This window comes from Elgaria multicarinata, chromosome 4 (genome assembly GCF_023053635.1).
Source record: "Elgaria multicarinata webbii isolate HBS135686 ecotype San Diego chromosome 4, rElgMul1.1.pri, whole genome shotgun sequence".
NCBI classification, from domain to species: domain Eukaryota; kingdom Metazoa; phylum Chordata; class Lepidosauria; order Squamata; family Anguidae; genus Elgaria; species Elgaria multicarinata.
In genome coordinates, this window is record NC_086174.1 from 68597503 (window position 1) to 68612264 (window position 14762).

The 14762-nt window shown below is 42.4% G+C and overlaps 1 protein-coding gene across 1 annotated transcript in view; it reads right to left on the reverse strand.

Annotated features, from left to right (window-relative positions):
* FNDC1 (fibronectin type III domain containing 1) overlaps positions 1-14762 on the reverse strand; it is a 133519-nt gene that overhangs the window by 34743 nt on the left and 84014 nt on the right. Inside the window, exons 13-14 of the mRNA XM_063124489.1 lie at positions 11751-11909; positions 5530-5760 (exon numbers count right to left, since the gene is read on the reverse strand). Of these exons, the coding sequence (XP_062980559.1) occupies positions 5530-5760; positions 11751-11909 (390 nt within the window). The remainder of the gene's footprint in view (positions 1-5529; positions 5761-11750; positions 11910-14762) is intronic.

Sequence of the window (14762 nt, forward strand, 5' to 3'; positions counted from 1 at the left end):
AAGTCAAAGAGCCATAAGAAAGGAGAGCAGCAGGGGCGTCGAAGTTGCCCATCCACAGTGAACACCTGGACAGCAGACTACACAAGGCTCACAGCTCACCTGGTCACCTGGTGAGATGCAGTGTATTTCTATTTAAACTAGTTACTATTTCTAAAAAGTGCATTTAAAATAAAAATGAAAAAACAACAACACTGCTGCTGCAGCAGATAAGGGAAGGGACCAAAACATTCACAGAATTTCCCGTGCCCACTCTGAAAAATGGAAGAAGTACACCAACTCAACCCACATTTTCTGAATGGAGGGGATGCAGGACATAGAAAAGGAAGTACTTTTTCACACAGCATGTACTTGAACTATGGAATGTGGTACCACAAGGTGCGGTGACGGCCACCAACTTAAATAGATGAAAGAAATAGGATGAACTGAATTCATTGAGGATAAAGTTTTCAGTGGCTAGTAGTTATGATGATTGTATATTCCCTCCAGTAGTAGAGGCAGCATGCTTCCAAACACCAGTTGCAGGGGAACACAAGTACACTTATGTCCTGTTTGCAGGCTTCCCACAGGCATCTAGTTGGCCACAGTGTGAACAGAGTGCTGGACTAGACAGACCATTGGTCTGATCCAGAAAAGCTCTTCTTAAGGTCTGATGACTTACCAAGCAGCACTACCCTTCCCCCTGTTTTTATAAAAACAATGGGCCTGTTCAGATGACATGCTAAGCCATGGTTAGGCTACTAACCCTTTTGCAGCAAATGGTTAGTGAGCATGCTTAAACCATGGTTATGTAGCCACCATGGTTAGAAATGGTTCACATGACACATTAAGTCATGGTTCACACAACACACTAAGCCATAATGTTAAGCTCAAAATGCTTAACCATCATGTGTAGTCTGAACAGGGTCTTTGTTTTCTTATCTCCTGAAGTAAAAGGTCATGATCTTCGTTGTTCTAAGGGGGCATTGTGGAGTAGCTGCCAAGAGCAGCTATACCATTGCAAGTGGCAGCAAACCAACGTTAAAAAGAAAAAGTGACTACTACCACAGGGTAAACTCCTTGAAACTTGCAAATATTTTTTCTCCCCCAACCCACTAGTCAGGTACTTGCAAGCCACAGAGCAAGTTGCTTTAAGGTGGATTCCTACATTGAGCAGGGGGTTGGACTTGATGGCCTTATAGGCCCCTTCGAACTCTACTATTCTATGATTCTATGATTCTAAGTCAAAACCTCTACTGTGCAGAATCTCAGACTGTATTCAGATGGTAAGAGTTTGGGGGAGAGCAGTGATGGCAGCCGATGAAAGCTCACATGTCATCGTAACCCGTTTCATCAGTACTGCTTCTTCCCACACTTCTGATACTGCACTAAAGCACAAATTAAGCTCACTGGAAACCCTCAAGTAAATACCACCCTACCTCCAGTTATTTACACATTATCTGATCTGCGTGTGCTCCACTGGTTCGTGTCTGACAGCAACATTCAAAACTTACAATACGCTTCATTCAATAAATACAGAGTCACTTGTTTTGAACACTGTTTACATTCTGTATTGCATCTGTATGACATTATTTTCTCTTTGTCTGGCTTTGAGCCAATGCACCTGGTGGCTTTCCTGGAGATGTTGAGGAGGGTGGAAATTATCAACTCAGGAATCTAGACTTACATTAGATCAATCAACTTTAGTTTTTAAAAAACCCAAGTTATAACCTTGGTGCTATAGAACACAGGCCTTGCAAATACGGAATTTCTTTTCTCTGCACCTCACAAACTGCCTTCAAGGCAAAACTAAAGCCTTTAAAAAAAAAACAGACAGAAATTGAGCGTCACTTGCTGCTTCATTCAGCTGTACTATAATGGTAGCGACATACTTAATTGCAAACACTTCTCCATTCTCATGAAGAAAGAACGAATTTCAGCTTTCAACATAGTATTTAGTGCAGCCTCCCCCAACTTGGGGCTGTCCAGATGTGCTGGATTACAACTCCCATAATTCGGGTTGTAGTCCAACACATCTGGAGGGCACCTGTTGGGGAAAGCTCATTTAACCATTTCAGGCTGCAACCCTAAAGCCACTGGGATATGGTACTAAGTCAAGAGATTGTCACTAGAAGTCACAAAACAAAGATCTCAACCCAGTGGCCTCTGAGAATTTTAATATCCGTATGGGCAGGTCGCTAACCCTCTCTTTCTCTTAAAGATTAGAGACCCCTTCACACTTTATTTATTTATTTATTTATTTATTACATTTCTATACCACCCAATAGCCGTAGCTCTCTGGGCAGTTCACAAAAATTAAAAACATTCATAATATAAAACAAGGGAGAAGGGAGCGGAAGGATGATGGTGGCGGGGAAGTGGTGGCTTCTGCTCCCTGAGGGAAAGTCTTTGCCCAGTCGGCCTGAGGTGGTCGTATTCTTATGTTTGTTTAGCCCATCCCGGGGGGGGGGGGGGACAGGTGCTTGCTTTTTTCATCTTCCCTCCCAATCCCTTTTCATTTTGTCACCTGTCTGTTCTATTGGAAGTCTGATGGCAGAGACTGTCCCATGGTTTAATTTTTGTAAGTCACTCTTGGAGCCTTTTTGCCTGTTTGGGGTGGGTGGGAGGAGTTAAAAATGCTGATGAGGGAGTTAATAAAAACCAAAAGCGCCACCAAAGCCTTCTGCCACCTCTTCCCTCTACCAATGGAGGCTGGTGGCTCCTATTTCAGTGGGGCTGTGAATCAGTTTTGGGTTTCAGACATAACTCTAAAAGAGCTCTCCAAAGTGCTGAGCCCTAATTCTCCCATGGTGCAGTCATCTAGCGCATCGCAGAGTGAGGTCTAATGTAAACTGACAGCCAGTGTGGTGCTGGGATTAGAGTGCTAAGATAGGGTTGGAGAAAAGTCCAGGTTCACATTCCCACCCATCCATGAAGTGCATAGGGTGACCTTGGGCTGCTTACTGTCCCTCTGCCCAATCTACCTCATAAGGTTGTTGTTGTTGGAGTGGGGAGAGAGAGAATGCTGCCTTGAGCTTCTTATTTATTTATTTTATTTATTTATTACATTTCTATACTGCCCAATAGCCAGAGCTCTCTGGGCGGTTCACAAAAATTAAAACCATTCAAAGTATAAAACAACAGTATAAAACCATAATATAAAATACAATATAAAAGCTCAACCAGAGAAAAACAGCAGCAATGCAAAATTACAAATTTAAAACACCAAGTTAAAATGTATTTATAGATTGTTAAAATGCTGGGAGAATAAAAAGGTCTTCACCTGGCGTCTAAAAGAATATAATGTAGGTGCCAAGCGAACCTCCTTAGGGAGCTCATTCCACAGCCGGGGTGCCACAGCAGAGAAGGCCCTCCTCCTGGTAGCCACCTGCCTCACTTCCTTTGGCAGGGGCTCACAGAGAAGGACCCCTGAAGATGACCTTAGGGTCCGGGCAGGTACATTACACAGGAGAAGGGACTCCCCGAATAGAAGGAAAGAGTATCTGATCTACTGGCCCTCCCCTGAAATCACATCCCCCATCACTGTCCTCACTACTTTGACACCCATGTGTTAAGCGCAGATGTCTGCACACTTGTGGAAACTCCGTGTGACTGGGTTGCCTCAGCTCACCTTAGACTAGATCAGCCCATTGTCAAAAGCCTCAAGGGACTTCAGAGAATTATGTAAACCACATGAAATAAGGATGACGGCCATATAAAGGGAGGAAAGAAGGGGGACTGCACATGGATTTTATAAACTTCTGTACTCAGCGTAAGACATTACTAGAAACAGATTAATTATTTTTACACATATTTTTGAAGATCTTGGGTTTCTCAGGATGACGTCTTTACAACTCCGTTGGAAGCAGCTTTTTTTCAGAGGGAGAAAAACTTTTCCATATCCCCTTCCTCCATACATAAATAGTGCCCTGGGAAAGGAGTGTCTTTGGTTACCCCCCACCTCCACTCCCGGTATCAGTTTTACAGGGCCATTTAGAGGTTTTATGGGGCCTGGTGCAGGTGTGATGTCCATCGAAACCAATATTGTTCAAAACTTTCATCTCCCAGTCACTGTGCAACACAAATCAAATTTGTTTGCGCAAATCAAAGTCTGACTGTTTTTATAGTTTTATAGTTGTTTACAGTTGTTTTTAGATACATGTTTCTGTATATGTCATATGTTTTTGTGGTTTTAAATTTTGTATATTGTTTTTGTTTTAAACTTAGGTAAACTGCCCAGAGAGCTTCAGCTATGGGGCAGTATAAAAATGTTAATAATAATAATAATAATAATAATAATAATAATAATAATAATCTGTAACTAATCATTGGTACTTCTCTAGGTGGGGAATGTCTAGGATGGGAGATGGACAAGATCCATGGGGTCTCCCCTCTCAGCCCCCCACTGCCCTTTTGCAGCAATTAGGCATGAAAACCCTCCATTGGTGACACTGCAATGGTGACAATGGGGAGTGGGGGTGGGATAGGTAGGACTGGTGGTGATGGAGGGCAGGGACGGCATGCATCCTCCCGCCTCATGCAGTGGGACATCTTGTAACTCCGCTGGTTTGAATCTCTGAATATTTAGCCATGTTTGTGCTGCTACTTCTTTTTTCTGACAGGCTCCTTGTCGCTCAGAGCTGCCTGTCAGGCAAGAACAACATGGTCCTTTCCATGCTGGAAATAACCATATCTATTGGATCTGGTTGGTGCAGGTAAGTTGGAAAGAATTTGAAGTTAAAAAAAAATCAAATTTGGTTAGACTGAGCCCTTAGCTAGACCCAAGGTTTATCCCAGGATCATCCTGGGGTCATCGCTGTTCATGTAAATGACACACAGGATATCCCGGGAGCAGGCAGGGACGATCCCGGGATAAACCTTAGGTCTAGCTAAGGCCTCAGTGATTCCTCCATCCCAAGTGGAGACAAAGGTGTCAAAGAAAATACGGCTTTTGAGGAAGCATTTCAAGAAAGTAAAAAATCTTATCTTTCAGTTCATACAAGGTACTTACATACCATAGAAATTCACTCCTAATTCACCTTCATATTATAAGGGCCATACTTCACTTCATATTTTTCCAGGAAGGTCAGCTATTTCCTAACATTTTAGTACTATTAACAACAGTCCCTAGTAAGCTAATATGCTCTAAACACTCTTACTTGTTACATTGGGCATTCCAGCCTGCCCATGTCTCCTAAGATCTTCTAATCAGGCCCTCCTCCAAGTATGTTACACATGTATAACAGAGACGGTCATTTTCTGTGGTGGCACCCAGACTTTGGAAACATTTCTCCAGGAAACATTACAATCTGGCCTTACATATTTTTGTAGCCTGTCAGTTTAATTATTTGAGTGAAGGATATTGTGGCTCTATTATGTAGCATTTTGGGGGGAAATATTGTCCACTGTCCTGGAATCTGTTTGGATGAAGGTCAATTTAGCAATTTTTGAAATAAAGAAATAAAATGAGTTTGCTCTGGGCAGACAGCATAAGGAACAACCACCACTGATTACCAATGTAACATTCATAGTGAATAGCCTGTATTACTGTACCTGTGACCAGATCCCCACGTGCAGGTTTAGCCCAGTCAATAATCACAAAGGAATGGCAGCCTTCCACAGCCACTATGGTGATGTTGTGAGGGGCCTTCTGAGGACGCATTGCTGTGTTTTTTAGGTCGGTAGGGATGATTTCATCCAGGCTTTCGACTTGGAAGTGTTCTAGTGCCTCTGTCAACGAGCATGGAGCTGCCGGGTCTTTGTTTAGATAAGTCACATAAGGAGCTGGAAGAGACAGAGAAAGGCTACGTTCAGTCCAAGTCTGTACAGATGGATGGATTATTAAAAAAAAAATCCTGACATTAAAAAAAAAAAGTTTCCACAGTGAATTGAAACTGTGAACCAGACCAAGTATACAATTCGTTTTTTAAACACAGTATATTAGACATTCATTTCCTGGACTTAGAACTTGTATATTTTCCTACCATTTGCTAAAATTTTCAAGTCTGTAAACAGATGCCATCTGGGTTCTATCCTTAATGATTTTAAATGAAGAAAAAATAATTTTAAAAGCTCTAAGACTGGTATTTGGATTCACATAAACCTAGTATTGTGGAAACCAGCAGCATGGCAAATATTCCTTGTGACGGACCCATGGTCTGAGGAAGGAAGTAACTGGGAGAGCAACAGCCAATTTGAGCATGTTCGTGTATATAATGTAAATGTATAAAGCTCAGAAGCAATGTGTGATGTCACATTATTGCCATATCTTATGACCAGCAACTGGTGACCCCTAGACTAAATCTGGTTCCATCAGTGAGTTCCACCGGCTTGAGGCTCACCACCACCTCCTGCCAAGGTGGGTCTCCAATTCGGAGGTACTAACCAACACCTTAAAAGTTAAGGATTGCCTTTCACATCCCAATCACTATGAACTGCCTCAGCTGACTTAGAAAAATAGGTCTTGGGGTGGAGCTCACCAAACCTTCATCAGCTCAGCCTTCAGGATTTTGGCTTGTTTCCCTGTGAGCTGGCCCAATTCAGCCTGCATCAAGTCAGGCCAGTTCGGTGATTTTCTGTTTGTTTTTTGTTTTTTTAAAAAACATTTCCATAAAGAGTAATGTGCGTAAATTACAGGGTGCAATTTGTATGGTTGATGCAAAAATGGCCGTAATTTGCATAATTTGTGCAAATCGCAGCTGCAATACACGTAAATCACACAATTTGTGGCTGAAATTTGTGTAAATTGCACAGACTGCAGCTGAAATTTACGTGACTCATGCAAACTGTTCCTGGATTTCAGGAAAAGCCCACGGCTCAGCCCACAAATGCATGCCAAGTTAGGCACTCGCTGGAAGTCTGCTAGATTCTGCAGTGAAGAACATCCCTACTAGCACTGGCTTCACAGTAACATAGCATTGTTTGCACTCAGAGATGTCACTGCACTCACTAAATTATCCCTGATTGGCTGAGATCAATAAAGGAAGGAGAAATCAGAGACTTAAAAAGGCACCTAAAGCAGTAGCAGCAGCCAGGGGAAATAATGGTTGTTAACAGCTCTCAACAGTACTTAAAAAAACTAAACACAAGATGGTTTGAAAGGGGGACCATTTTTGACCCTCTCAAAATACAGTACTCACCCACCCACCCTAAAGATTCATGGATGAACATTCAGCACAGCTGTGGTTATCATTTCTATTTTGTAGCAACAAAAGGTTCCCACAAACATAGTTCACGAATTAGTGGGCAAATTATTATCTCAAACCCCATCTGCACATCGAAAGATGCTTGACTGCTAGTCACTGGAAATGTTTATTCAGTTACAGTTTACAGATTTCATTCGAAGGATAACTGTTTCCGAATGCCATGAAGTGTTTATCAAAACAATGTTTTTAGTTTATCTTCCTAGATTTCATCCCTCTGGGAAGTTATTTTCCAGTATATGTCATATATACTTTAGACACTCCAAGCTCTTTTTGTTCCCAAATGAGAAACACTTTCAGTGAGAGGAAATGTAGGATGTTCAAGCACTGCACAGAAAGTAGCTGAACTTCTAATCAAAAACTTGACTGGCATAAAAACACTTTATAGTTTCATTTTATTTTAATTAGATGGTTAACTGTGCCAAGCAACATCTAAGGCCTGGGCAGGGGGCATTTTACATTACCCTATCCCACCCCACAACAGAGCCTTCATCAGTCACCACTGCTGAGAAGAACCAGGGGGTCTTGTCAGTTGTTAGTTTGGACAGGAGCAGTGCTTCAACACAGACACTCTGCTCCATAACGCTTCTATAAAAGAACACACCAGAGGCAAGACACATGGCAGCTCAGTTCAACTGTAAATTGTCAGAATTCACAGTGCCAATAGGTTGGCAGTCAGTGGAGGCTGGTGGCTCTGATTTTGCTGGGACTGTGGATCCGTTCCGGGTTTCAATCAGAATCAGCCAGAACTCTAAAAGAGCTATCCATTGAGCTAAAAGACTCAATCCCCAAAATGGGTTCAGTACCTTGGATAGCTCCTTTAGAGTTCTGGCTGGTTCTGACTGAAACCTAGAACGGATCCCCAGCCCCACCAAATCAGAGTCCTAGCCTCCATTGTTGACAATCAAAAACAAGTTGCACAGCTGGGCATTCCTAGGATGGAAAGCCCCTCTCTTTTCTGAGGAAAAAGCCCAGGGTGCCATCTCAGAAACCTCCTTCTGATTCTCTACCACCAAACAATACCTGGTGTAACAGCACAGGTGCTGAACCCCTCTCAGCCCATGGACTGAATTCCATTTCTGAAAGGGGTGGGGCCAAAGGGGTGGGGCCAAAATACCAGCATATTTAAGCTGAAAGCTCTTACGGGCCAGTGACTGAGCCTTAGATGAGGCAGTTCAATCTTTCAGATCAGGAGGGAGGCTATTGGTGGAAAGGGCCCATGGTTTAATTTAAATAAGAGGTTTGAGCCATCTGAGGGGTTTCCTCAGATGGCTATGAACTGAGATAAGTAAGCCACACACATGGCTTACTTATCTCAGTTCATAGCCATCTGAGGAAACCCAGAGAGCTGGATCTGGACCCCAGAAGGACCAGATTTGGCACACAGGCCAGAGGTTCAACAGCCTTGGGCTAGGGGATGTGATATGTAAAAACAACACCTCCAGGCAATAACCCCTTGATCTCAGCTTTTTCTCATCTCTCTGGCTCTCTTTTCTTCTATTCTTTGCTTGCTTACTTTCTGGTCCATGTTTTTCCTCTCCCCAACTTTCTCCTTTCTCCCCTCTCTATTTACATTGCTGCTCCCTCTTTCTAGGGACACTAATGTTCCCCTAACTTTCAAACACTGTTTCCTCAGGGGCAAACAATACCTGGTGTAACATGCAAGGTCTTTTAAAGTGCCAATCACATAAGCTGGGCAGATAGTTAATGAGATCATTAATCATTTCCTCCCCTACCATTGTCCCAAGGAAAATCCCACTTCAGAAGCTGCGGTTTGCTTTAGGGGGAGGAATCCCCTATTCCTACAAGCAGGACCATAGCAAAGCAGCAAAAAATTAATTTTCCCTCAGTGTGTGCTCTGATTCCATTAATTATTAGCCACTCCCCAGCAGATACAATCTGCATTTTTTTTTTTAAAAAAAAAAAGTGTTGTTAGATACAAAAATGCATTTAGAGCACAATCCTATGGAATTGATGTTTTATAGCTAGACTACTGTCTATCCTTTGCTCTTCTGGCCAGAGCCAGTCAGAGCAGGAGGAGCAGCAAAGGTTTGTAGAGCCTCCCTATTCCTGCATTTTGTTTTTGGGAGAAATTTGGCCATCAGATTTCTACTTCACATAGCATAGAAAGAACTTTGTGTGTGGTATTTTGAAATAAGAGAACTTGTAATTGTGATCCCTGAAGTATTTCTCCAATTGCTTTTGGGGCTGCACTCCTTTCCTTTTTTGCACAATGGAACTTTTAACCCAGATATAAGACTATGGGGCATACACACACACACACACACACACACACACGTACGTACATACACGTATGTGTGCACAAGGGGTGTGTCAGATGTGCCCAGGCACACCCTAATGTCTCAAGCAAAAAGCAATGAATTGTGGGGGATCCAGATGCAGTGGGAACAGTCCTCCAGCTGCCCTCCAACTGCTCTGCTGCCACGCTGAAGAACTGCTGCTCCTGAGAGAGTGCTGTTGCTCCCAGTAGCAGGGGGAAAAAGGAATCGCTCTGCTTAAGGCCTTTCTGGGAGGAGCTGCACTTCAAAGAGGCCAGGAGAAGGGCCCTAAAGGCTAATAGCATCTTGAAAGCCCCTCCTCCAGTCAGTATCACCACAAAGCCCTACCAATGCTGGGGCTTGAGGAGCATCTTCTTATCCTCCCCCCTCACCTGCAATGGCCCTCCCATGGTCAGGCAAGCCAAATATGGAGTAGGGCATCAGTGTATGCAGAGTTTAATAAATAAATGAATAAAAATAATGTTCTTTATGATTGAGTATTCAATAAATGCTTGTCTTAAAAAAAATCCCTGGGTGCACACCCAAATGAAATGTGCTGCACATGCCTCTCTCTCTCTCTGTCTGTGTGTGTGTGTGTGTGTGTATATGTATGTGTGTGTGTATATATATATATATATATATATATATATATATATATCAAGACTTATCTTTTTACAAAATGTGACTTGTTTTATTCGTAGCCCTAAGCCAGAAATTCAAAGGAGTGCTGCATTCCAGATCACATAGGGAACATTAATGAATCAAATATGCACCACTTCATAAAACAGGAGATCAGATGTTTACAATTAGACCAAGATGCAGTGTCAAGTACTTCAACTAATACCTGTGGGTTTATGTTTTCCTTCTCTCTTTTATGTGTATGGGCTGGTTTCTGTTGGAAACTCTACAAAAATTCAGTTCATTTTTTTCTAGCCTCTCCCTTCCTGGGTGATAGGCTTTGGAACAGAGTTGGAGCAATAAAAAGCTCTCAAAGCCACTGGTCCATTTGAAGAAAAGTAACTTGCCAGGTGAATGGCAGGAGAAGGATTGGAAGAACTTTTCATATCTTTCTTCTTGTATGGACCCGCAACTATACTAGAAGGCCCCAAAGTAGTCAGTAGTAGTTCCTGCATTTTTAATAGGAGTGAATAATACCCATTTTAGGAAAATATCTCCTTCTTGGTACATATATTTCATTTCTAAGTAACCCCTTTTTCGAACATTGAAGAAAAAATGTGGCATTAATATTTCCCATGTCTTGTGCTTCATCCTTTCTAGAAGTAGCAGATAATGACCTATTTCCATTTTTAAGGTGATTTCTTTTCCAAGTAGTTTCTTTGAAGCTCAATGTCACAATTGGGCAGACTGACTAAAATGATCCAGGGGCTCGAACAAACACCACTATGAGAAAAAGTAATAGCTAATACATGTAGGGAAAAGGTGAATAAGAGGGGAATATATATATATATATATATCATAGAGAGAAGTTTTCGTATCACATGCAGTTAAACCAGTGGTTCCCAAACTTTTTCAGGTCACCGTCCCCTTGGTTCCACAAACTCATGCCCAGCGCCCCCCTACCCTACCCTATAAAAAACATTATTCAGAACAGAGGTTTTCAACGACCCACTAAGGAAGATAATAACAATAAAATTCAAAACAGTAGCAATTAATTGGATATTTCTTCAAAATCCAATTACATTTTTTTAGTTTATTCAATTAAACATTATTGATGAACTTGATCCAGTGATACCTTCTTGTCAAAGCCTGATAGTCATTTAGCAAGATTAGATATCACATTTAGTAACTAGGGTAGAGTACCTCGCTATTCTGTAAATGCTTAATGTGATGGATGGGCTTGATGAAGTGATACCAGTTTCCCAATGTCTGGTTTAAAGTCACTTAACATGTGTCTTAAATCACGTTTAGTAATCTGGAGTCAATTTCTTTGCTTGGAGAGAAGTAGGCAGACCCCACTACAACCACATTCCACCAAATATGACATTGGAAATACAACCAGGAGCTTCTGAACCACTCTCCATAGTGCAGGATAGCGATCAGAAATTTCCTTCTGTAACCAAAACTCCTGGTACGGAAAAGACCACCTCGAGCGCCCCCTTGCTGCCCCTTTGCCTCTTAGCGCCCCCCTGCTGCCCTCTTGCCTCTTAACGCCCCCCTATGCAATCCCACCGCCCCCAAGGGGGCAGTACCGCCCACTTTGGGAACCACTGAGTTAAACCCTTAATATGCTATTTAGTCTTCGATACTCGAGAGAAGGAAGTTACGAACTTACCAATAAACCGTTTCCTTCCAGCAGCATCGTATTCTGACAGAGGATCTGAACCCCCAATACTGAACTCTGGAAAAGTGGTTTCAGTCAATGCTTCTGTGGTGGTCGCTATCGTAGTAGTGGTGGTAGTAGGAGACAAAGTGGTGTCAAAAAATTCATAATCTAGGCAAAGAGAGACAATTAAGAATGTTAAACCTTATTAATGTGGCGTATGTCAAATGGTAGAGTTTTTAGGGTGCTCAGACTCATTCTAGCAGTCAAGGAACAGAACAGCTATTTGCCAAACACTTCCCCTGTTCTCAAGGGCAGTGAATGGAAATAAAACTATTTTCTTTTCCGTCATTGCTTACACATGCTTGCTTAGCAGGCAGAGAGCCAGTGACCAGGTAGGCAGTGGCATTTATGGCTACTCGTTCTCACCCCCCACCGTGGTCTGGGCCAGAGCAAGAGGCAAGTCAATAAGTAGATAGCAATGATGAAGCAGAGGAGCAAATCCAGGCCCCTCTTGTCAGTGGCCCCCTGCTGAAGTGTGAGCCCTGGGCTGGTGCCCCAACCATGCCTACCCTTGAAGTTGGCCCTGCTGTACACTGTAGGATTTTTGTGGTGGTTTATGTAACTTTTTTTCCCCTAATATGCAAAAATTGACACTTTGTTGTTGAAAACTAATCAGACAAACCTGCAGCCCACTGCAGGTCTCTAGTATATGAAAAATATCAAAAGGCCAAATATCTCTCATGGCCACCCAGATTTGCTGAGCTGTCTTATTTATTTATTTATTTATTTATTTATTTATTTATTTATTACACTTTTATACCGCCCAATAGCTGAAGCTCTCTGGGCGGTTCACAAAAAATCTTCTATGCCTTTTGACAGGACAGAGTCATGCTGGTATGGTGAGGTCTCAGTTCTAGATTAGATGGACAAGGGATAGCGACTAGAATTCACCAAGAGGACAGTGGCGTTGCTAGTATGGCAATCTAAAACTAATGTAGTGTAGCGGACTCATTGGAATTGTAGCGGATCAGTGGAATTGGATTGAGTCCATTTGTTCAGCTGTGAAGTTCACTGTTTGCCCTTGATCAAATCACCATCTTGGAGCTGAAGCAGCCGCAGAGAGCTGTGAGGATAGACAGTGTGAAACAAGGTACATGAGGGCAGGCCTAAGGCCAGGATACAGCACTTTCAGGTAAATGTAGGGCCAACTGCTGCTGCCACCACTCTGCCATCACAGGTAGTGGTGAGAACTGGAGGAATTGCTTGGCAATGATGTCTGTTGCACCTTAGCTCACTGGTGCCATTATCTTAATTACAATGAATGTGTGTCAGATGGGAAGCTGGCAAAATGACGATGGTGGCACCAGGGGACACAGCACAAGCCTAGAACTCCACTCAGCACTTCCACAAGCGGGCAAGCAAGCCAACTGGTTAAAGGAGGGGCATCAAAGACAGTTTGCTTAGAGCCCCTAAAACCTGGAGCTGGACCTGTATCAAGGACTACCTGCTTCCATATGAATCTGCTCTGCAGTTGAGACAATCACATGAGGTCCTCTTCCAGGTCCTCTTGCCTGCAGAGATTTGGAGACTGGCTACGAGAGGCAAAGCATTTTCTGGGACTGTGCCCCATCTGGAAAGCTCCCTCCCATGAAATATCCACTTGTAAATTTCTTTATTTTCATTTTGGTTCCATACACCATTTGTCCTGTTTCCCAAGGTTTGGGGAGTTTGTTAGCTTATTCTGGTTGGTTTGCTCAACTGTTTCTATTTGCAGTGACATGTTTTATTGGCAATACTACTGTGATAATGTTTTGCTTTCATTCTCCTACTGCTTTAAGTTTTTGCTTTGAGATTGTTTTAATTGCTTGTTTTAACAACTTCTTTGGGGCCGTGATGAATGCCATTCATGGGAGGAAGGCAGCATATGAACATTTTAATAAAATTAAATTTAATGGGATAACCTGCATGGATGCTACTCTGTAACCTCTGGAAGAAGTTTAAGGGTGCTTCCAGATGAGGCTATCACTCTGCTCCATTCACAATTTTTTACAGGGGGTCTCAGATATCATCATCATCCATTCATAAACTTCCTGTGTTTCCCAATTGCCTCTTCTGTCTTTTTTCTTAACACAGAAAATTCATTAAGTAAAACAAGATGGAATAGCTGCACAATGTTTCCTAATTGGTAGTACTAGAGAACCTCCATCTGGAAGCACCCTCTGACACAAAGAGTATTAAACTCAGAGAAAGAATATCACTGGTACACCTGTTCATTTACACCTGGATCTGCCCCCATTTATGTAGAAAGAGGGCATGGGTCAAATTTTGACAGCAAAAAGGGCATGAAGGCCCCCTCCATGCAGTCTACAGTTTGCCATTTGTTTCCCCACTAGTACTTTCCTCCTCAACCAAAATGCAATATAGGAAGTACATATGGATGGAAGAAAAGCACTTGGGGTTACAATAAGCCATGGGTGGAGGTACAGTTCAACATTCCTCAATCATGCAACCCTTTGGCTATTAAAATCAGCCCCTTTACCCCAATGTCTACATGATTTGAGCAGATCCATATGGAAGAATTTTTAAAATAATAATAATACGGTAAGCAGTGTATAAGTCTATTAAATAATCATAATTATAAACACATGAATCTTCCAGTCCATCAGTAAAAATCATTTGTTTAAAATCCCTTTAAACTAGAGGTCTCAACACATATGGATCAACCACTATAACTTTTGTTCTGAGCCTGAAGGTACCATGAACAGAATAATAAATCAATTTTTCTTTTTTACATATACATGGGCCACAGCTCCATCAGGCATCGCTCTCCCTTCTCTGAGTTGGGTGGGGCTTCAAGGAGGATGCCTCACTTATGGCCTTCATCAGCCAGATGGGAAGGCCTAGCAGGTCAAATTGGCCCTGCAGCCTGGAGGTTCCCCATCTGTGGTCAAGGCTATGTGTGCATTCCTGGGAATGCATTTCTGGAAGGGGACAAGAAAGAGAAGCAAACCAACACTTCCA